The 23,996-nt window shown below is 49.6% G+C and overlaps 1 protein-coding gene across 2 annotated transcripts in view; it reads right to left on the minus strand.

The window, feature by feature from the left end:
- Positions 1–15,145: 15,145 nt before the first annotated feature.
- Positions 15,146–23,996, minus strand: part of LOC138728774 (CMT1A duplicated region transcript 4 protein homolog) — a 28,613-nt gene continuing 19,762 nt past the window's right edge. For both annotated transcript variants that reach the window (XR_011338752.1, XM_069872392.1), the window contains exon 2: positions 15,146–16,845. Coding sequence is in view for 1 of the 2 variants with exons in the window: in XM_069872392.1 (XP_069728493.1) it covers positions 16,457–16,845 (389 nt within the window). In the remaining variant the exon portion in view is untranslated. The remainder of the gene's footprint in view (positions 16,846–23,996) is intronic.

Here is a 23,996-nt window from a genome sequence, read left to right on the forward strand (position 1 = left end):
CACTCCAGCCCCTCAACATCTTTCTTGTAGTGACAACCCAAAATTGAACCCAGGATCTGAACCTCGTACAGTTGGCCACAGCCCATCAATCCAGCCTGTCGTGATGCCTTGTGTTAATGGTTTTAATAACTTGTTTTCCTGCAGAGATGAACATGAAACTGCACTGAGGCAAAAGTAAAAGATTTTGCATTTCTAGAGGGAATCCAGGACTCACAGCGTGGTTTGGGCCAAGGAAATCAACTCCCTATTGCATCTGCTTCCCCTTATCTACTCAGAGGGCCTCAAAGGGATCAGAAGGTGTTGCTTAGAGGCAGCACTGGCCGTCAAAACGTGCCTTCCCTGCCTGCCTACCAGCCAGGCTGAGCATGGAGCACAGCAGCAAGTACAGCATCTCCAACCCACACCAGTGTGGAGTTCCTCCTAAGATGTATTTGTTCCAACCCTTTTTGCTGTCAGACCAACACTTTCACTTGACATACGGAAGCCAGAGCAGGAACTAGAGCAGCACATGTGGGCAATACAGAAGGGAACTCCTCAGTGAATCACTTGCTCCCATCCATGAAGAAACCCCATGACTGTCATTTACATAATTAATGCCTCTCATCCCAGATCTTCCTGAATTGCTTGAAAGATTCTGAATTTAGTACCTCTCTTGCAACAGCTACAGAATGCTAAAGAAAGGACAGACATCTCTGGGGAAGAAGTAGGAGGTGTTATAATGCTACAGGACACCAACAGCTGGGACCAAAATTACTAGGAAGGTGCACAAGTATTTGGCCATAAAAAGGCTCTCAACATCTCAATCCTCGCAAAAAGCACCTCAGGATCTTTAAGGGTGGCAAGGACTTTGATTTTATCTCATCAGAAAGACGGTACCTCCCCCTAGCTCCATGGTGAGGAACTGGTTCAGTAATGGCTCTCCAAACACCTGCCACTTGGAGCTGTCCTGAAACACTTGGGGATGCCTTCAGACACCCATCCTCTGCTGGGATGTTTCCAGCCAATCCCCTTGGAACTTTGTATAAGAAAAAAGAAAGACAAACTAGATGAAAAGGTTTAGCAGAGCAGGACAAGCAGCCTTTGGATGTCACACGTGAAAAGACACAACTAAGAAGGTGGGTCTCAAACTTCTAAAGCGTCTTCCCTGTTCTTCAGCTCCTCTCTGCCCATCTAAACATTCCTTCCTCAGATCACCCAGGTCCTAAACAAAAGCAGAGTGTTAAGTGGTGGGTGAAAGAAAAAGCACAGTTTAGAGAAGGTTGGATTTCTCCAGCACCAAGAGCATCACCAGAAGCACGGCCTGCCCATGGGAAATACCCCAACACTGGAGACAACAATGTCCTTACCTTCAGACTACTGAAAAGAGAAACTCTTTCCAAACCTTAAACTGCATTTGAAAACCACTGATATTTAATTTTAAGATGTATCTTTTACTTCCACCCAGGATTTACCAAAGGCTGCCCTTGCAATCACGAATCACGTTTACGTTCACATTGCATCTTCCAGTCTCTTCAGCCTCACCAAGCAGCTGGAGCTTTCATAGCACTTGTTACTCACTTCTCCTCCCTTTCTTTAGAAGTAAAAAAATCAAATACATGAACACTAGTGTGAGTAAACTGTATAACAGCTGTAACACTGCCATTGTCACAAACCTTGTGTGGAACCAGACTTTACAGCCTTTGGCTTCAAGAGCAGTTGTAGCAATGAGGGGCTGGTGAAGGCAAAGCCTGTGTTGGTCCAGGCTCTCAAAGAGAAAAGGAGTAAAGAGTGGAGAGCATCCAACCGATTCCCGATGTACATCTTGAAGAACCAGGATTTATTGTCTAAAATCATTGTATCCCATGCATTATCCAGGTTTTCCAGCTGGAAGCCCAGTCAGTCCTGTGCAGCACAGTGCTGTGTGACCCAGCTCTTCCAAGTGATATCCATATTTCTTGAACATTTAGCGGCTATCTTTTCTGTGTGATTGTCACCTAACTTTTCCACATGCCCTCTGGTTTAAGGACCAATTTCAGACCAATGCTTTCCAGCCTGTGGTGGCATTTGCTTACAGAGGAGACAGGCGTGAAGGCAGGTTCACCTGCCAGCAAGCAATAGCACTATAGGGCTAGGCTACTACTAGTGGTGCCCAGAGGATGAGACCAAGGTAATAGCTGGAGACTAATTATTGTCACGAGATCTGCGCTGCAAAATTCTAGCCTTCTGTGGGAAGACAACGCATGGCTTAGAGAGGCTGGGAACTATTTTTGAGTGAAAATCCTGTGCAGAAACTCACAAGATGCATTGTTGCCCAGAGAAGCGGTGGCTGCCCCATCCCTGGAGGGGTTCAAGGCCAGGCTGGATGGGGCTTGGAGCCCCTGATCCACTGGGAGGTGGCCCTGCCCATGGCAGGAGGTTAGAACTGGATGAGGTTTGAGGTCCCTTCCAACCTGAACTATTCCATGATTCCAAGAAGCAGAACATTCTGCATTTCCCAGCAGACAACTTGCACCACAATCTCACCCCCGCAGCTGGCCCTGGCTTTGTGCAGGATGCACAGATAAATCTCACTCTGCCAGACACGAGTTAGCTAAGAGATCTATAAAGGTGAAGGGTAAAAATCTGCCACTATAGCACCTCCACGTTCTACCACAGCAGGGAGAAATAAGACCTGAGATGCCGAGAAGATGAGAGGATGCTGCACCATCCTTTGGGGCAAGGCATCACTCATGAAGCAGCCAGGCTACTCTAGGAGATTCTTCTGCCTGGGCAATCCCTGTCTTTCACCAGCACTGCGGAGCAGGGGGACCTACAAACCTTCCCTCCTGAGCCTGATCATCCCATGATGTTGTGACTCTGACAGCTGAAGAAACAGTAATTTGTGGGAACAACATGAAGTTCCCCCGGTTTGATTTTGTTCCAGGTTTGTGTTTTGTTTTTGGTTTTGTTTTGGGTTTTTTTGTGAAATCTGGGACATCTTCTACCCTCTTCAGGTCTTCTCTCATCCCTCTCAGGAACAGCCAAGGGCAATGTGGACATCTCAGGAAAGTGGACATCGGAGACCTCAGCTCAAAGGACATAGAGCTGGGTATACCTAAGCTCAGCTCCTGTCACAAGGACTGTCTGACCAGTGGGTGTCCACCTCTCCCTCTCTGACATGCTATCCTGAAACTCTGAAGACTTCCAGACAAAAAAGTTTCCAAGTCAGGGAGATTTCAAGAAAATGACATTTTCAAAAGGGGGAAAACGTTCTAGTGAACTTTGTCAGCCATTCACCTTCAGAGGTTCTTGGCCTCCTTCCAAGAGACACTGCTAATTTAAATACATGGGACTCCACAAGGCATCCCGCCACTCTTTGGAAGACACGATGTGTACACTTATATTTTCCACTGTGATTTCCACCAACCAACCTCACTCACATCCTCCCTCCTTCCTTATATGCTCTGCCTTATTAATAACGAGCCTGTCTCCACTCCAGCTCAACAAGGCTACCTTGAGATATCAGGGGCCTCTCACAGCCAGTGGGCTGGGGAGTCACAAGGGCTGCACGTTGCTTTCCTGGAGGTGGTCTACAACACATGAAGATGTGCTTCTCCTATCACAGAGTCATGGAATAGTTTAGGTTGGAAGGGACCTCAAAGCCCATCCAGTTCCATCCCCTGTGTCATGGGCAGGGACACCTCCCACTGGATCAGGGGCTCCAAGCCCCATCCAACCTGGCCTTGAACACCTCCAGGGATGGGGCAGCCACCACTTTCCTGGGCAACCTGGGCCAGGGCCTTCCCACCCTCACAGCAAAACATTTCTCCCCAAGATCTCATCTCCATCTCCCCTCTTTCAGCTGAAAACTGTCCCCCCTCATCCTCTCCCTTGCACTCCCTGATATCAAGGCCCCTCCCAGCTTTCCTCAAGCCCCTTACAGCACTGGAAGCTGCTCTAAGTTCTCCCTGCAGCCTTCTCTTTTCCACACTGAACAACCCCAACTCTCTCAGCCTTTTCTCTTAGGGGAAGTGCTTCAGTCCTTGGATCGTCTCCATGGCCTCCTCTGGCTCCAACAGCTCCATGTCCTTTTTATGTTGGGCATTCCAGAACTGGACGCAGGGCTCCAGGTGGGATCTCACCAGAGCAGAGCAGAGGGGCTGAATCCCCTCCCTCGCCCTGCTGGTCCCACTGCTGTGGATGCAGCCCAGGACACATTTAGGCTTTCTGGGCTGCAGGCACACATTGTTGGCTCATGTGGAGCTTCTCATCCACCACCAGCCTAAGTTCTTCCCCACAGGGCAGCTCTCGGTTTATTCTCTGCCCTGTATACCTGTACAGACCTCTGTGATGGACAAACATCAGCAGAGGGGAAGGGAAAGAGGGAGGCATCAGAAGCAACCCAGTTGTGACAAACTATCCCACACAGGCAGGGACCCCTTCTGCTCATAGATATCCTGCAGATGCAGTTGAATCTGGACCATCAGTGTCTCATGCCCAGGACCACACAGCTAGAGAACATCCACCCAGAAGCACCTCTGAGGGCGTCTGCTTATGTGGCACTTGAATTTTGGTCTTAACTGTCTCTGTGATCCAGGTTGGTCTTGCCTAACTTCAGGTTTTTTGCTAAGGAGACTCGGTTCCCTTTGGAGTCGGTGGTGAGAGAGGAGGAGAGTAGTCAAACATGGATAGATGGACACAGCTCCAACAACCTTCAGTCCTCTGCTGCACACACAGAGCCTCCTCGCACTGCCATACACATCCCGCCTCCTCATCCTCTGCTTCATTTATAAAGAAAAAGAAACATCCCTCCAGCACTGTCAGGAGCTATGCTGTGGTTTTAATTTCACTACAGGCTTTTTATAGCTTCCAGTGAAAAAAAAAAGCCCTGTAACGTGAGAAGGTCAGGGTAATGCGACCAGTGTTCTCGTGCTGCTGGGGCCAGAGGCAAGCGCTGCTGAGAGCAGCCAAGCACAGAAACACAAACCTGCTGCCAGCAGATCAGGCTGAGCAGCCCCCAGCGCGATGCAGAGCCCATCACCTCCAGGGAAAGGAGCTTCATTTCTCACGCTCCATTCCATTTGATTTATCAGCCTCGTTCAGCTGATGAGAACAATCACACAAGGAGCCCTGATGACCCATTCTGATACTGGGCTGGTGTTCAGTAGCTTCAGGATCAGGCACTTGAGTAGCTGCTCACAAGGACACAGGGTCTGGTCCTTCGTTTTAACACTGCAAAGCACCTTGAAGGAGTTGTTGGCTCCGCAGGTCCTCACACTGGATTGCAGAGAGCATATTTGCGCTTAAATCAGTATGAAACTCATTGTTTGGGCAAGTAAAGAACTCAGACTCCAGATTCTGCTCCTCTTAACCTGAGGGAACTTCAGGGAGAGAAAACGTGGAAAACAATTTACTCAAGGACGCTGAAAGCAAAACTATGAAGGCAAGAGGTCAAAGCCCGAAGTGCAGACGGGAACAGGCTGGGATGGGAATGGCAGGGAGGCTGCGGCGGGGGCCGCAGGGCTGTGGTGGAGGCAGCCCCACACCTGCACGTACTACGTGCGCACAGCCCCTTCCTTCCCAAAGTGCTCATTGACAAACTCTGCAGCCCAAGCGGTCCCGGCTGCCACAGTAACGACCGCTTCAGGAAGTCTAAAAGGGTCACAGGAAAACCCACACAGGCTGCACGGAGCCACACTCAGCAGCTTTGCGCCAACAGCACCACCCACCAGCGCTCCCTCGCCCTCCTGGATGTTAACGTAGGGTCATGAAATCCTATATAACCCAGTAGGGCTCTGCTTGTTTCTGAAACATTTGTGGCGTAACAGAGCCTCATTCATCAAACATCACTAATGAATTTTCCACTGAGCAAGACCATGGATGCTCTTGGAGACAGCTCCTGAAACAGAGCCTGTGTAGGGTTCTAACCACTGGCCAAAATTGAGTTCCTTGTTTCAGATCACATTTAACAGAACCCAGTATCCAAGTGGGTCATTCATCCCTAGCTTCAACCTCTTCCCAAGAGGAGTCGGTTTTCCCTGTCTCAGAGGACCTGCTCTCCCTCTCTGCAGAGCCACCCCAGACTTTCAGAGAGCCAAAAGAAAGGAAAAGAAGTCACCCCACCCAGTGACAGAAGCACCCAGACCCACATTCGGAAAGGATGTAGCCACCAAGGAGCCCGTTTTTCAGATCTAGATATATATTTTTTCTTTCAATTTAATACTAAGTGTGAGTCCAGAGTGTTTGGTGCAGAAATCTTTTCACAAAAGCAGAACGTCAGTCAGGGCAAGGTCAGAGGACACACTTGATAAGTCCATGCCATTTGCCCCTTTTCCTCCTCTGCTTCCTAGCCCTCCACCTAGATCAAACTCTGCCATTTAGCAGGTCACGGCAGGAAAGCCAATCCCCCATCACACAAACTGTGCTTCTTCAGGAGATTGCATTTCAGAGAGAAAACCACCAGCATTTGGCTCCGTGACCCTACGGTGAATGAACAGTGTGGGCTGGGTGTTCGGAGAGCCACATCCAGCCCAGACAGGGAGGGATCCACGCACACAGCCTGGTGTCCTCACTGCTGCTCCCCATGGAAAGGCAGCTCAGCAGGACTTGCAAATATTTTCAGTTCAAGAAGAGCAAGCACTTGCCAGGAGTTCTCATGAAGGCTACAGCATGCTGGGATCGGTTCCCAGTCCTCGGTCCAAAATATTCTGTGACATTAATGCTCAAGGCATGCTGCAAACAAACAATTATCTGCTGGGGCTTGCGGCATGGACCAACTCCCTGGGAGTGTTTTCCTGCCCATTTTCAGCTTCTGAATGACAAGAACTACACTTCTCCACGGATATTTGTCTTTACCCCACCTCTCAATGCAATGCCCATTTCACCTTTTAGTGGAAGGCTGCATGTAGATGTTTAAAGACAGCTTTTTCTAAGGGCCTGGATCACATCCTTGCAAGCTTTCCTTAGCCGGAACTCACCCTTTTAGATCTCAGGTGCAAGCAGAGAGAGAAATGAAGAGGAGAAAAAGTGAAAGAGAAAGGAGGAAAGGCAGGGAGCTGGAGCTTGAACCACCCAGGAAACACCAACAAACTCATAAACCAAACAACCCTAACGCAGTTTCTGCAAGTATATCAGTATCATGCCCAAGAAACAGTGGGATGCTGCAAATAGGAAGCAGAGACTCCTTTGAAACACCTCCTTAAGGGCCATAGGTTGTACACAGGGAGGTATTTGGTCATGCTGGAGGGACAGGGGGGAACCCTGGGCAGGAGGTATTGGTGTCAATGCTGTTGGACACCCATACCCTCACCAAAATCAACAGGAAACCACTGCTTTGCCACAGAGGAAAGGAGCAGGTGACACAACCCCATCTAAGATGACCTCAGCCATAAAAGAAGCTGCACTCAGGGTGACCTCATCTTGTTGCCAGCTACAAGACCAGAAGTACAAGCCCATCAAGAGAAATGTCAGAAAGCATGCAGTGGCTTTTGGCTGGGAGCTTGCTGAGGGTCCTTCTGCCAGCGTGAGGCACCCATAGCCCCCATCAGACCACTGTCCCAAGGAAAAGCTGCCTCAGCCCCAGGGAATGGTGCACCAAAGCGGGGAGGGAAGTGCAAGGTGGCTCACATGGAATTCCAGCAATGCAGCCATTAGTCTTGGAGGACGACACTGCTACCGGGAGAGGGAGGAAGAGTTTTCCAGGGCAAAAATGCTTATTCATCACCAAAACTCATTTGGAAATTGTGTATGCAAGTAAATGAGAAAGATTAAAAGACTGTCTGGGAGATCAGCAGGAAAGAAAATATCTCGAGGATGTGTCCAGGAAGGAGCAGGACTGTGGCACAGTGTTAAGGGCTGTCCTGGAGAGCCCATAGCTGGGCTCCTGCCTGTAGCAACAGGGGCATGTGGGAGAAACCGAGGCTCATAGTTGCAGCTGAACTGTTGCAGTCAATTTAATACCAGACTTGGGGTTGCTCAGCCCAGAGAAGAAAAAGCTGGAGAAGAAACAGGAGGTCTTAGAGCAGCTTCCAGTACTGAAAGGGGCTCCATGAAAGCTGAGGAGGGGCTTTTGACAGGAATTGCAGGGATAGAATGAGGGGGAATGGTTTTCAGCTGAAAGAAGGGACATTTAGATGAGACCTTAGGAAGAAATGTTTTCCTGTGAGGGTGGGGAGGCCCTGACACAGGTTGCCCGGAGAAGCGGCCACGATTTCTCTGGGTAACTGGGTCAGGACCTCCCTACTCTCACAGCAAAATATTCTTTCCTAAGACCTCATTTCAATCTCCCCTCTTTCAGCTTATTATTGAGAAAGCAGAGTGCATGGCTGCAAGCACCAAACTTTCTCTGAGATAAGGGCCTCTAGTTGATGGGATAGGCACAAGTGATCCATTCGGAGCAGCCTGCCCAAGCAGGATGCATTTTTCCATGCTAAGCTATGGCCAAAGCCCTGCGCAAAATGGAGCGTCATACGCTGCATTCTTCAAGGCTTTCCCATAACAATCAAAGCAATCAATAACCTCCACTCCCTGGGGAAGGACATAACCTCTGCTCACTCCCTCTTGCCAAGCTGACAGCACTTTCCAACCACACCATTGTGCAGACAGGGGAAACACCACACCTGCTGTTACCTGGCTTCAAGGCCACCGTTACAAGTCTGCCTTAAGTCTTGCATCACACAGGTTTCATAGAGGCTCACCCTATCATTTCTACATCATTCCTCTATCAGATCCTCCAGGGAGGGGAGCTTCTGATGGAAGTGGTGACACACAGCCATGTGTCATCGCAAACTGGCTTTTCACAGCAGCACCTTCCCCTGTGCACCCTGCTTTGTCTAGACACTGGAGCGTGAGCAGAGCATCCCCGTTTATCCATTAAAGAGTGAATCAGCAAATACAGAGCCCTGCTTGCTGTGGATTAGGTCTCCATTGGAAAGGATATCTCTCGCTATCATCATTGTACTTTGCCATTAATCCATCCAACGGAGCCTGGCCAGCAGCCCAGAACGGCTGGGGCAACCACACAGTTTCTCTTCCCCAAGCATATTTTTTATCTCCACCAAGATGAGCTCCCCACAGCCCTGCTAATGGCGCGGGTAATAGCAGAGCTCACTTCCAGCTTTGAGAGATCATCAACAATTCACTTGCTTAGGGCATCTTGCAGGAAACATGCTTGGTTAGAAGGAAAACAGAGAGAAGTAGCATGGTGAGCACCAGAGTAGGGCTTTCCTTGGCTGCTACCCTGTTATGAGGCACCCCAAATTCAGATATGATCCCTTTGAGAGAAGAAAATCTCAGTCCAGGTCATTGCTGGCTGTGGTTGCTGCTGCCCGTGGCTGCTAGCACAGAGCTACGTGGTTCACCATCTTGGTGCAGAGATGTATAGAGGTCCTGGTGAACACCAGCTCTGCTACTACAGCCACACACACCAGGCTGGCAGCTCCCCAGCAGGGTTTATATCATGCTTCGATGCATTTACTGAGCTCATAGTGCAGGGCTATAGATTGAGAGCAGCAGGATCTATGGCCTTAAACCCCCCACCATGCTTTCAGACAGCAACTTCTAGCAAGGGCACGGGTGTCTTGCTACCTCTGCTGAATTCTGTGAGGAAGATCAGCAATGTTCACTCTTTTTAAAGCAACTCTTGGAGGTCCAGCATAGTCAAACAGCCAAGAAGAAGCAGCCTTAGGGGAAGGCCATGGAGGAACAAAGCATCCTGCACAGATGTGACATGACAAGCTCTTTTCTGCTCTGCAGCAGCAAATGTAGGATGTGACAGCAGGCAGGCATGTTTATGAACTCCCCAGTCTTCTGGCTGCCTCTAGCTGACATGATTTGCATGGGTGGCTGGAATGCTATCTGTCTACTGAGGCTGCTAAAAGGGAGCATCAATCTTTTGACCACAGAAGAGCTGAGTAGATTGGCCCTCCATGCACCCTGCCAGGAGGCTGGCAGGTCCTCTTGTGGGGTCTGGGCACAATCACCCCTGCCCAAAGTGAGAATCCAGCAGGAATTGTCAAACCGTGATAGCAAATCAAAAGAGTTTTCCCAGCTGCTGTCTTTTGTGCCAGCACAGATTTGGCATCTCACTGGCATTTAGAGAATTGTGTTTGGAGAGCAACAGCTCCAGTTTTGGCTTCTGATGACTCTAAGAGTCATCTGTCATACACAAGAGGACCACGGGCTAAGATGTACCTGCTGCCACTCTTCCCCCTGCATGCACAGCCCCCGCTAGCCCCTGGCATGCAGTCAGTGCGGTCAAGCAGAGAGCAAGGAGGAAGATGGGGAGAGGTGGAACTGTAGTTGTTCCCACCTCTGTAGACAAGGACCAAGTGATCTCCTTACCTCCTGCTGGTGTTTTAAAGCTCCAGCCCCTCTGCAGCAGCTCCTCATATCCGTGCAGTGAGCAAGGGACTGGTACCTCCTCAGCCAGTGGCAGTCCCCACAGCACACCCCATCTCACAGGATGCCACCACACTCTACCAAATCAATTTGTTCATCCCTAGCTTTGCCACTAGAGCAGAACGCATCTTCCTTGATCCCAGCAGAACAAAAGCTACAGCCCTGCTGCAGCTCTGCCCTGGACAGCCACATGTGCCAAGCAAGGCTGGCCACGGATCTTCTTCTGACTCTGCTCACATATTATAGACTCTGATCACTGTTTGAACAAAAAGCAATAGCATTGGAGTAGAAGCTTTCTCCCAAGCAAGGACTGCAGCCCTGGAACAGGCTCACAGCCTGTGTTCCCTTCAGCTCAGCATAAAACCTGCATTTTCTACGAGGAATTCATTATTTTCAGTGCTATTCTTCTGAAGAGATAATGCGATCTCATACCAGCACAGCTTAATATCAAGGAGAAAGTCTAGTTCTCCATCCCCAGGCTCATTGGGAAGAGAATTTTTATTTGTCTGTTTAAAAAGTGAAAGTCTGTGGTCAGAACATACCCAGTATCAGTTTGTGGTTTTCAGATTTCTAAGAAGAAACCATAGCACCTTTATGAAAGCATCTACTATGCATTAAGAAAAATTAAAAAAAAAATTTAAAAAAAAATCAATCTAACATTTTCATTGAGCTAGGAAGAAATTTCCATTACAGGAAAAATGGAAAAATCCCTTGTTTAATCCAAATCACACATCCAAAATTCACACTGCTGGAATAAGGTTGGACTTGGAGAAGCAGGAGCCACTCATAGAAGATAAGGACTAAAGGAGGCTTTCCTTGGAGTTGGTGAGAAGGAGGCACAAGGATTTGTCCTTATATTTGGGCCAGGGGAACATCATCTGGTCTTCAGGATTTTCTCCTGTCCTTGCTGAGCTAACAAGCCACTCAGCTGAAGGATGGAGATTGGAAGAAAAAGAGAGAGGGGCAGTAAAACTCTCAGCTGAAGACTGAAATGAAGGCATTTGGGCTCTCCTCTCCATGATCCCCATCCATGCTATGATATCCCTGAATCTGAGCTGAGCCCTGAATCAGACTAAAAGCAGAAACACAGCAAAATAAAAGTGCTGTGTAAAAGCCAAGCGGATGGTTTTTAGTGGTGGAACTGCATTTCCGTGCTACCCCACAGCACCCATGAGCTGCAAATAACATCTATGAGCCACCCAGGTAGTTTTCTTGCACCCAGAGCTTGCACCTTGGGGCAGAGATCAGCCTGAGCAGGTCAGGAAATCTAAACAGGGCTTACATAATAAGCCATTCCAGGCTTTGCATCTCCAGGGGAGGAATCCAAACACCATTGCCGATGCAGCAGAGGCACTTGTGGCTGGGGGAGGGCAGGGATGGCATTGCCAACCTGAGCTTGCAACAAGCCCACAGGCACCACATGGGGCACCTGAAGAGCTGGCGCATAGCTAGGCAGTGTGAGACAAGCCATAGGAATGGAGCTTATTGTTCCCATTAAATAACTTGGAGAGCCGGCCAGAGATCAGACTAAGGTTTGATGAAAAATGGTTTAAGGTGAGATCAAGATCTCTGGCAACGTTTGAGAGACATGTCCTCGGAGCTCAGTGTCACAGCGAGCATGACAGAGCATGCCAGACTTTCAGCAGGGCTATTCTTCCTGCCTTTAAGGCTCTAAGTCACAAAAGCTAAATCCCCCTGGATCCTAGCAGCCTCACCCTGGAAGGAACTGAATCCACCATCCACCCGCAGAGACTCCCAGAGCACCTAGACATCATCAGCCCCACTTTTCTACCCCTGCATCTTTTTTATATCACAAAACCCCGAGAGTATTCCTCCCATCAAAGTCAGAGTCAACCCTCCACCACTTCAAAGTACCACAACAGACCCATAAATCATAGACTGTCCTCAGTAGGAAGGGACCCACAAAGATCATCAAGTTCAACTCCTGTCCCTGCACGGGACACCCAAACATTCACACCATGGGGCTGAGGGTGTTGGCTAATTGCTCCTGGAACATTGTCAGCCTTGGTGATGTGGCTGCTGCCCTGGGAGCTGTTCCAGTGCTCCACCACCCTCTGGGGGAAGAACCTGCCCCTAATGCCCAACCTAATCCGCCCCTGGCACCTTCCTGCCATTCCCTCGGGTCCTGTCATTGGTCACCAAAGAGAAGAGCTCAGCGCCAAATTCCATAGATGTTATCCAAATTCCATAGATGGGGAAACAGAGATAAAATGAAATGCAGAGATTTGGACCTTCAGGATCCAGCAAGGAGTGACCTAACAAAATAATCTGATTGCAATCTTCATTAGGCTTCAGAATTAATCACAAAATCATGGCTCAGACTCCAGTGTGGTGCACACATGCCCTGGAAATGAGACAGGCCAGCTTCCTGCAAGGGATCCAGCACCCCAAGAACTTTGCAGGTGCCTCATGCCTAGACTGAAAAACACTTGCATCACTGTGACGTGGAATGAGGAGACAGAGGCACCCACTGCAAGGAAGTCAAAGCTGCCTAGAGAGGTCCTGAGCCTGAGAGCTGAAGGTCTGAGGGGTAATATGCTGGCTGAACACTCCATTGCAATTCGTAGTGCAGTCACAAAGAGCTTGTGTTCATGCACCCAGCTATAAATATTCCTTTTCAAAAAAGCATAACTGGAAAAATGTCAAAATGTCTATTTTTGCCCTCCTCTGCTTCACCCACTTGAAACATTGACATCATACCAAGCTCCTACTGAGATGGAGTCATTCCCAAGATCTGGAGCAACATATCTGCACCCAGTATAAGTGCTGGGGAAAGGGGGGGGGAAAAAACCAAACCACAAACGGACAAAGCAGTGCTTGGGGAGGGGGAATTCTTGCATGAAAATCACAGAATCATGGAATGGAATGGTTTGGAAGGGACCTCAAAGCCCATCCAGTTCTAACCTCCTGCCATGGGCAGGGACACCTCCCAGTGGATCAGGGGCTCCAAGCCCCATCCAACCTGGCTTTGAACCCCTCCAGGGATGGGGCAGCCACCACTGCTCTGGGCAACCTGGGCCAGGGCCTCCCCACCCTCACAGCAAAACATTTCTTCCCAAGATCTCATCTCAGTCTCCCCTCTTTCAGCTGAAGACTGTTCCCCCAGGTCCTATCCCTGCAATTCCTGATCAAGAGACCCTCCCCAGCTTTCCTGGAGCCCCTTTCAGTACTGGAAGCTGCTCTAAGGTCTCCTGGCAGCCTTTTTCTTCTCCAGGCTGATCAACCCCAACTCTCCTAGCCTGTTTTCATACCGGAGGTGCTCCAGCCTTTGGATCACCTCTGTGGCCTCCTCTTGACTCCTCTAACAGCTCCATGTCCTTTTTGTACTGATGACTCCAGAACTGGACTCAGGGCTCCACGTGGGTTCTCACCAGAGCGGAGCAGATGGCCAGAATCCCCTCCCTGGCCCTGCTGGTCCCACTGCTTTGGATGCAGCCCCGGACACAGTTTGGCTTTCTGGGCTGCGAGCACACATTGCTGGCTCATGCTGAGCTTCTCATCCACCAACACCCCAAACCTTTCTCTTCAGGGCTGCTCTCAATCAATTCTCCACCCAGCCTGGATTTGTGCTTGGGATTGCCCAGACCCAGGTGTAGGACCTTGCATGGCAAAATTTTCCACTGTTACTTGGTTCTCATAAGAATAACCAAGCAAAGCCTGAGTCAGGCTATCACAGCTTTGCTATAGGCTGACCTGAGGTCACTGCTCTCCAAGAAGCTTTCAGTTAGCCAGGTTCAGCCTTCCCTGTCTCTTCAATCTGCCCCCTGTATTTCATATAACCCCAGGGAGCCCACTCCAAGGAAAGAAAACCACAGCCCGGTGAGAATAAGGCCATTTGCAGCAGGCTGTGACCCCCATGGCACTCACCACGAGGTTAATGAAGAGCTGCAAAAGATCAGAGAGCAGCCAGCATCAGCAACTCTTATCACCTCAGCATATGCAGCATCTCCCTTCTGTCTGGGCAGGATGGTGAAGATAAGTTGAGCACTGCTGGCAGCATTTGGCAGGAGCCAGGAGCTACCAACTGTAACTGCTGATGGCAGCTCAGTCCATCCAGGGCTCAAACACAAGCACAAGAGAAAAGCAGCAAGTGCTTCCCTGCCTGGAGCTGCTGCCAGCATGGGTGGCCCCATGATGACAGATGAGTCAAGTTCTGAATGCAGACACAGAATGGTTGCAAAACATTATTTCAGAAACACCTTGGTGTTACATCTGGGCAGTACTAAGCTCTGTACCCAGCCAACTCTAGTTTCAACCTGCTGTGCTCATGACTGCTGAAAAGCACTCAGAGATGCAAGGTTCTCAGTGACAAATCCTTCAATAACCTCACCACTTATGAGGCTAAAATACCAGCCACAGAGACGCTGCACAAACCTGATCTAGGGTCTAGACCACAGCATCCCCCCCCAAATCAGCCACACTTGCTGCTGAGTGCTTGTCACCTCCACACCACACCGTGAGATCCGGTTGCCTTTCAGCAGGGCAGGTGTCTCATCCTGAGACATTTCTCTAAACACACAGCAACATTGGTGACGTACTGAGGGAACAGCTCCAGAGCACAGAAACCACCCCAAACACTCAGCATCCAGTCAATCTATCAGTCAAGTCCCAAGGTAGCACTAAAAGCCTCACCAGAGCTCCCCAAACCACAACAGCCACCCTCCTCCCCAACCTTCTTGTCCCACCCCTGGGTGGTGGCATATATATGGCCACACTCACACATGCAGGAAATCAATTCCTATTCAGTTTAAATAAGGCAGCCACCACCTGGCTTAATCTATTTAATGACCTGAGCATCTGGATTCAATATAGCAGGCAAGGAGCACCCACAGCATAATAAATGTCATTTAGAGCTGCAATTAACTCTGGGCCCCCAGCTGTACATTATAATAATGAAGTAGGTGCAGCTACATCTGTTGACAGATGCAGGGAGTCAATTCTACACATACATACCCCAAGAGACACCCTCCATCTCCTCCCATCCACATCCAGCGTCATGTTAGCCTGGAGAAGAGGAGGCTGAGAGAGGGACCTCATCACTCTCTGCAGCTCCTGGAAAGGAGGTTGTGTTGAGGCGGGTGCTGGCCTCTTCTCCCAAATAACAAAGAATAGGATGAGAGGAAATAGCCTTAAATTGTGCCAGGGGAGGGTTAGATTGGAGATTAGGAAAAATGGAGATTAGGAAAAATGTCATCACTGACAGAGTGATGAAGCCCTGGCAGAGGATGCCCAGGGCAGTGGGGGAGCCTCCAGCCCTAGAGAGGTTCAAAAAAGACATGTAGGTGTGGCATCTGGGGACATGGTTTAGTAGGCACGGTGAGATTGGGCTGATGGTTGGACTGGATGAGCTGAGAGGTCTTTTCCGACTTCAATGATTCTGTATTCTGTGCTGCTGCCCTCCTCTGGACTTGCTCCAACGGATCCATGTCCTTCCTTCCTGTCCATATACACAGAGACCAATAAATTCAACAGGAACAGACCTCACCCCTAAAGGACAGAAGGCCAGGGTAAAAGGGATGAACGTACAAGCAAGTGCTCATTGTAAACTCCTCTCTTTTCCAGCCTGTGTTCCTTCATGAACATTTGGCTTCAAGGAGTGGGGACATTGTTTTTCAGTGCACTTTTCCTCTGGTCCTCCAACATCTCAAGAGGATGCAGAGGCACAGGGAGTCCCCAGAGCCCATTACCCTCAGCCAAATCCCCAAGACAGCTGCTGGCACTCGGCGCCAATGCCAGAGGGGTCACAAGGTGAAGGAGAGCAGAGAACAGCCTTGTGTGTGTGCCAGGCTGCGTGGGCGTGCAGGCATCCGCATCTCCATGCAGGGCCTTTGCACGGCACCCTTTGTGGGGCGTTTCCAAGAAGCAAAGCAGAAAACGGCTGGTGATGCAAGTTCAATGGTTATGGTTTTCTTCTGACCTGAAGGCAGAAAAGTGCAAAATGTCATACCACCACTTTTGTGCTTGTCTGCTTTGATTCAAATGAGTCAAAGTTAAATTCGATTTGCATTTGCAGTTTAATGTAGTCTGGGAAACACTTGAGAGCATCTTTTTCTTTTCTTTATTTCTAGCTGTGGACAGGTTATTTCTTCTTGCTGCACTGTGCCAGGGAGCTAGATGGTAGCACACGCGAGGGAGGTTTTCTTGCAAATATAACCCTGTAGCAAACATTTGGTGGTGGCAAACTGCTCTCAGCTGTGGACATTCCATCAGACTCCTCCTCAGTCACTGGAGTGCTGCCACTTTGGCTCAGCACTGACAGCACTTGAGTTTCCTCCTCCGAATCAGCTTCTTGAGACTCTTCATTTGGCTCTGTCTTTGCTGGGCCGTTGGACGCAGCCTTTCTCTGCTCATCCTGCTCAATGAGCATCATGACCACAGGGGCCACATGAGTGGTGTAGGCAGGCCTGGGGCGCTGGTGCTCGATGAGGTGGCTGGGCAGACCCAGCGTAGCGGAGGTCAGGGTGTGCTCTGGAACCCAAGAAACAGACACCATGAGAGCATAGCTGGTTACCTGCTGGCTTCTTGCTTCATAGAATCATAGAATCATAGTAAAACCAGGTTGGAAGAGACCCACTGGATCATCGAGTCCAACCATTCCTATCAAACACTAAACCATGCCCCTCAGCACCTCATCCACCCGTCCCTTAAACCCCTCCAGGGAAGGTGAATCAACCCCCTCCCTGAGCAGTCTGTTCCAGTGCCCAGTGACCCTTTCTGTGAAAAATTGTTTCCTAATGTCCAGCCTAAACCTCCCCTGGCGGAGCCTGAGGCCATTCCCTCTTGTCCTGTCCCCTGTCACTTGGGAGAAGAGCCCAGCTCCCTCCTCTCCATAACCTCCTTTCAGGTAGTTGGAGAGAGCAATGAGGTCTCCCCTCAGCCTCCTCTTCTCCAGGCTAAACACCCCCAGCTCTCTCAGCCGCTCCTCATAAGGCCTGTTCTCCAGACCCTTCACCAGCTTCGTTGCTCTTCTCTGGACTTCAAGACACCAAGAATGCTTTTTGGAGCCAAAGGCTACAGATGGAATCAGTGGTGGCTTTCGTACGGCCATGGAGGGCCAGGTAGCACTATGAGATAGCAATGCCACACCAGGTAGCTATTCTGCATTAAGATTAAAAAAAACCCAAACATGCAAGAAATACAGTTGATGCCCATCATTTCTAGCCTTTGTATGTTTATTTCTATGCTTGACCACAGGGTGTGATTGCCTCGATCAAGAAAGGGCTGCAGAAGGTCAGTATTAAAACAGCTAATGTAATTATGATTAGGTAGTCAGAATACTAAAACACACTCAGCAGAAACAGCTAAGAGAATGGATTAGGAGCTGCCCTGTGGAGAAGGGCTTGGGGTGCTGGGGGATGAGAAGCTCAACAGGAGCTGGTAACGTGTGCTTGAAGCCCAGAAACCAATCTTGTCCTGGGCTGCATCCAAAGCCATGGGACCAGCAGGTTGAGGGAGGGGATTCTGCCCCTCTGCTCTGCTCTGGTGAGACCCCACCTGGAGTCCTGCGTCCAGTTCTGGAGTCCTTAACAGAGGAAGGACAGTGTTGGATTGAGTCCATAGGAGGCCATGGAGATGATCCAAAGGTTGGAGAACCGCCCATATGAGTGCCTCTTTTTTCCTCCCTACCCGTGCTGGGGGTCAGTTATTTGTGACCAGGATGTGATGTGCGATCAGGGAAACACCCAGAACCAAAACACACTGGGGTTTGTTTAGGCTCTGCCATTCAGCTGAGATACACGGGGTTCTTATCAGGAAACCATGCCAGCTTTGGGTGTTCAGAGATGGGGACATCCAGGGACAAAGCCACATGGATTTATTTCTCCCAAGGTGCCACTACCAGCTCCTGGTGTGTATTAAAACCAAAAAGCTTGGAGCTCCCTCCAACTTTTAGAGAAATGAGAGCATTTAAAGAAATACACTGCTTGAAAATATCTTCTGCTCAAGCTTTAAGGACAGAAAGAGGGAGGAAAAGTGTATTTTTCAGTGGCTTCTGCAACAAGCCACATTCTGTAGGCTCTCAAGCCCAGGAACCTGCTGCCCAGCCACCACTCCAGCAGCCTCTGTCCATGTGGTGCCTGGTGCCAGATGGTCTCTGAGTGAGAAAGCATCAGGAATTTGCTTTTGCATAAGCTGTGCTCCCACTAGCGCAGCAGGAACACGGCTGGCGCTGAGCTCTGCCTTCCCTGTGCTCCCCTTGCCTGGCCTCTCCGCAGTCCCAGCCACAACCCAGCGCTCCTGCTATTGCCTGCTGACAATAACTGGGTTTCATTGCAACCCAAGAGTGGGTGCTGGGGCTTTGCTCGTTTCCCCTGCGTGAACCATGCTCTCCAGAAACAGCCAACGTCCTCCCTGCGAGGGAGACATCAGCAGATCCAGCCAGGACAGCCCCGTGAAGCACCAGCTGACAGTAGCCGGGTAGCAGCGTACAGGGACCATCGTCTGATGGGCAGCCCAGGCTTTTCCTGAAGTTTAAATATAGAAACAGCCTGACATGTTTTCAGGAAAAAAAAAAAAGTTTCCATACCAAAAAAGTTTAACTCCAACCAAATTGCTGTAAAGTTACGCTGCTGTGTACCTACGTTATACACACTCAGCTTTACGACTGGGGAAAGTCAAACCAAAAAAAGGCTTGTTTTAAATTATGAGCTTTCAGACAGTGGCACACTCTGTGCTTAAAGGAAATGTTTATTTTGACAAGCTGAGATAGTCCATGTCTCTTCAATCGCCTGTTCTGACTCACTGTTCAGAGTTTAACCCCTGCTACAGAACTGGTTTGCAATTGAGCTCATCAGGCTTACAAGCTGTAAAACTCACTCCGAGCAGGTTAAACAAAAGTCTTGTTAAAGGACCCTTCAACTATTTTCCAAGTGTTTCTGATGACTCAGGACTTCTGGCTCAGCCCATCCTCTGGAGAACAAGAGGACAGAGAACAGAACACCCCCAGCCTCAGCAGAAGGAACCAGCTTGTCGAGAGCTGCTCCAAGTAGTGACCATGGAGGACACATTGACATGAAAGGGAATGCACACATGTATGAGCTAAAGCACTGCAGCCTGGTGGATAAAACAGCAGGATCAGGCACCAAACAACCCTAGCGAAGCACAAAAAGAGCTGATCTGGATCCCTTTCCCTCTACTTTTATAGGCTGTAGCTCAGGTCTTTATCTGATGAATAAACACAGAGAGTGAAACCCGGGCACCCAGCCACAGCACGGGGCTGAGCCGTAAGTTTAATTCAGCAGGAACAAAGCCTGTGGAAAGAACGCTGTGCACCCCAGAGATGCAGCGAAACCTCTCCGCCTGTTCCCAGGCCAGACCCAAACAGCTGGGAGATGGGTGTCAGGGGTCAGGGAGGGTGACTGCGAGGGCCACGGCCAAACCAGCAGCACCAGCTCCTAACAAAGCAAACGCAAGCCTAACGTGGGCGAGGACCATGCCGTAGGGGTAGAGTGAGTTGTTTCTGCATACAGCCCCAAAACAACATGTGCTGCACGTTTTCAGAGCAAACGGAGATCTGGCTTAATCCCACACCCAAACAATCACTTGTGCATCAAAAAAGCAAGGAATGAGCACAACGAGGTGGTGGAACAGGGAAGGACAAGGGTTACGGTGCTGAGATGTGGCTCCAGCCCACACATGTCGCTTGCATGCCGGGTGTTTTCATTGGAACCTTTACCTTTGCTGCACCAAGCCAGATGTTCCCGGCTCAAAAGAGTTTCTGATGTGAAGAGCTAAGCTCATGAGTGCAAAGAAGGAGAACACGTGCATGCACTAGGCGTGTCTCCTCATATTTCAGTGTTTGCACAATATTATTTTGATCCTGGATAAATACTGCTGCTTATGTGATCTTTGTGTAGGCCGAGGTTTCAAAGAGCCCTTGGGCTCAGCTGTGTTGCTCGGCTGCTCCAGGATCACCTCACAGGGTGATAAAATAAGATATTTAGAATTTCCTAAACAGGGAAAAGAAAAAGCAGAGTGACTCCAGTTTGGATATTGGATGAGGTGGGAGTGTTTGGTGACAGGATAAGGTTTGGATACCTGTCAGGTAACTTTCTGTGTAGTTGTGAGTACTTTGGTAGAGAAAACATCAGACGAAGCCACAAGATCTGCCTTCTAAGTAGCCCACGTTGAACTGGTGAGACAGAGGCTGATGAAAATCCTAGATCTTTCTCCTCCGACTTTGTCTCCAGCCCTTCTCAAACTAGCAATGGTTAGAAAAGCCACAGACATCACCTTGACCACACAGCCTGGATCCATCAGCTTTTCCTGTTTTATGGCGCTGTGGATGCCACTGCAGAAGTGACTCCTTCCCACCAAGGGCCTGACAGGAGACTGCCAGATACACGACAGCACTGGCAGCTACGGACGGGAATGCAAAGCACTGGGAAGAAGATGCCAAGGGAAAGCCCGGGGCTGACAACATCTCAGAGCAAAACAAGATGGGATCATCACCATTCATTATTTACAGCTTGTCCTTGGCTACTGGCCTGGAAGCCATTTCAGAGCCCAGGGAGAAAAGGCTTCACAACATCCCTGGGAATCCTTGTAAGTGTATCAGCTCCTGTGTGCGAGACCCGTCTCCTGCGCTGTCCTGGTAAAGCTTTTCCACAACAGAACGGGGCTGAGTCCCCTAACACTGCAGCGATAGGATTATTGCCTCTGCAGACCCTGCCTGGGCTTTATCTGAAGGTGTCATAGAATCATAGAATAACCAGGTTGGAAGAGACCCACCGGATCATCGAGTCCAACCATTCCTATCAAACACTAAACTGTGTCCCTCAGCACCTCATCCACCCGTCCCTTAAACCCCTCCAGGGAAGGTGACTCAACCCCCTCCCTGGGCAGCTGTTCCAGTGCCCAATGACCCTTTCTGTGAAAAATTGTTTCCTAATGTCCAGCCTGAACCTCCCCTGGTGGAGCTTGAGGCCATTCCCTCTCATCCTGTCCCCTGTCACTGGGGAGAAGAGCCCAGCTCCCTCCTCTCCACAACCTCCTTTCAGGTAGTTGTAGAGAGCAATGAGGTCTCCCCTCAGCCTCCTCTTCTCCAGGCTGAACACCCCCAGCTCTCTCAGGCCTGTGTCCACACAGAGATATCTGCTCATGAACCACTCCAGTGGGAAGCGCTCCAACATGCTCCCCTCCCATCCTGCTGCCTGCCCGGGATCTCTCTGGCATGCGCTGAGGAGCACCATGGTGGCATTTGTACATTCCCTCCAGACGGTGGTTTCCAGTGACAGACCTGACCTTGACACGGTGTTACCCCAGTAACAGAGACCAGCTCAGCATCAGGGCTGGCTGCCTGCGTGCCACCTGGTGCCGTTGAGACAAGGCACGCACCATGTCCCATTGTCACAAGCCACCAGCCTGGCTGCATGGCCAACTGCAGACTAACCACCAGGAAACAGAGCTGCTCCTGGAACGTGCAGCCACCAGTGCCAGGACCTCCCCCTAGACCCATGCATTCCCTGGCTGCTTCCACTTCACATTCTTCACCATCTGCTCTTGCCGCCCATCCTCAGCAGTAGGTGCACCATGAGAGGCAGCAGTTGGGTTGTGTGACGCTCTCCATCCATATTCAATCCTGCACTTTTGTTGGGTCTCAGTGCACACCTGAATCCTCCAATTCTCTCCCTGGGATAAGCAGCCAACGCCAAATACAAAAACAGAACCTGACTGAATTAGCAAGATTGGACAATGGCTAAAAAAACAATTGGAGCCCAAGGGCATTAGGGTACCTCACCTGCTCAGGTGCAATGATAAAGCGCGCTTAGTATTGCCTCTCCTTTGGGGCAGGTGAGAGCACCTGAGATGAGAGCCGGGCCCCTACACACACAGACATTTCTGAAAGGTTCAGTTTTGCAGTGCTGAGCTTCACACACCTTTGCTGAAAATGCCAGCCCTGGAACATAAAACCACAAAATACTCCCACCTGGAAGCTCTCCAAAGAGGGCCTTGAAGGATATAATATCTAGAATGGGACAGCAAGAACACACTACGTTAGCTTAACTTTTTCCTCCTGAAATAAAACTCATCCGACCCCAAAAATCCCCATTGACTTCAGTGGGAACGAGTGGTTTCAATAACCCCATCCACAAAAGCTTTGATCAACTATGATTTTATTTTTGCTGTCATTGATGGAATGGTATCTAAACAGGAGAATTCTGGAGACTGACCCTAGTCTCCTGAGCAATAGGCAGCCCATGACCAGTGCTGGGGTGTCCATCCTGCTCCTGGGGCAGACTGTGCCCAGAGGCTCCCTTTAGGGCAGGGGCCATGTAGCACATCTGTTCAAGGAGAATAAAGACCTGCCTTCCTCTATAACAGGTAAGGTTAACCTGTCTGAGCTCACAAGGCAAGTACAGCTTCAAACCAGAACACAGCTTCCCAACTTCATCACCAGACTTTCAGTTTTAAGTCAAGTGGAATTTATTTGAGGACAGCATCAGGTTCAAAATGCATGTAGACACAGTGTGAGCTTTACAAGGATGCTTATTTTACACCTGTCACCACTCTTCCTGAACATTTATTGTCTGGCAGATCTCTGCAAACCCCTCAATATTAAAACCTTTCCAGCTGGCTTGGGAGAGTCAGCCAGGCCACTTCAAGTCATCTTTGGAAATCCTCTTAAACTCCAAGAATGTGATAAAGATGAAGATCTAGAGATCAGTTTCTATTCTTTTCCCCAACACAAACACCCAGCTCCTGATTGTCCATGTGCGACGGCTACAGTTATTTTTCATCTCCTTCAAGTTCCTGCAGAGGGATTCGGTGCGCAGTGTCCTCCACACCCTCTAGGTCAACTTGTGACCAAGTATGAAAGCCAAGAGTCCTCTCTGGGCTTGGGTCTGTGTGGGAGCTGCCCTAGCTCCCCACACCAGAACACAGGAGGGTAGAGAAGGATTGGACGCAACACTTCTCCCACAGTCATACAAGGGTTCACTACCTTCACCCGCAGCACCACAGAGAAACAGTATTTGTGAAATGCATCCTAAGATTTGCAAATACAGTCTAAAAAAAACAAATTAAACCCCCTCCTTTGTACATAGAAAGTTTCCCCCTCTACCCAACGTTGTTGAGTTGGCAGCAGCCAGACCAAAGCCATCAACCCACCCGAGTCACTACCTGGTGGCGCGAGCCTCCAACCTGCTCAGTCTGAGCAGGGTATAAAAACCGATTCAGGTTGTTTGGACAGCAGAGCTGCACACTTCAGAGTGAAGATTGAGAGATCCCTCCCTCTCCTTTAGGGATGTTGAATGGAAACAGGTGATACCAGAGCACAGAAGTCACCAATGAGAACTATGATTCCTATGAGAAAGGGGACACACATGGCCAACGTCAAATCCAAATCAGATGCTTCCGAGCTTCAGGACACCGATGGTCAACAGACTGAATTTCTCTCTAACTGCATCCAAAAAGCAGCACCAAAGCCAAGTGCTTCCACAGGCAAGAAAGGGAAATGATGTTCTGAGAGAGATACACAGAATCATAGAGCCATTTAGGTTGGAAAAGATCTCTAAGATTATCAAATCCAACCCCACTGTGCTGACTAAATCATGTCTGCAAGTGCTATGGTCACACACTTTTTGAACCCTCCAGGGATGGGGACTCCCCCACTGCCCCAG

The sequence above is a fragment of the Phaenicophaeus curvirostris genome, chromosome 19 (assembly GCF_032191515.1).
Source record: "Phaenicophaeus curvirostris isolate KB17595 chromosome 19, BPBGC_Pcur_1.0, whole genome shotgun sequence".
NCBI lineage: Eukaryota > Metazoa > Chordata > Aves > Cuculiformes > Cuculidae > Phaenicophaeus > Phaenicophaeus curvirostris.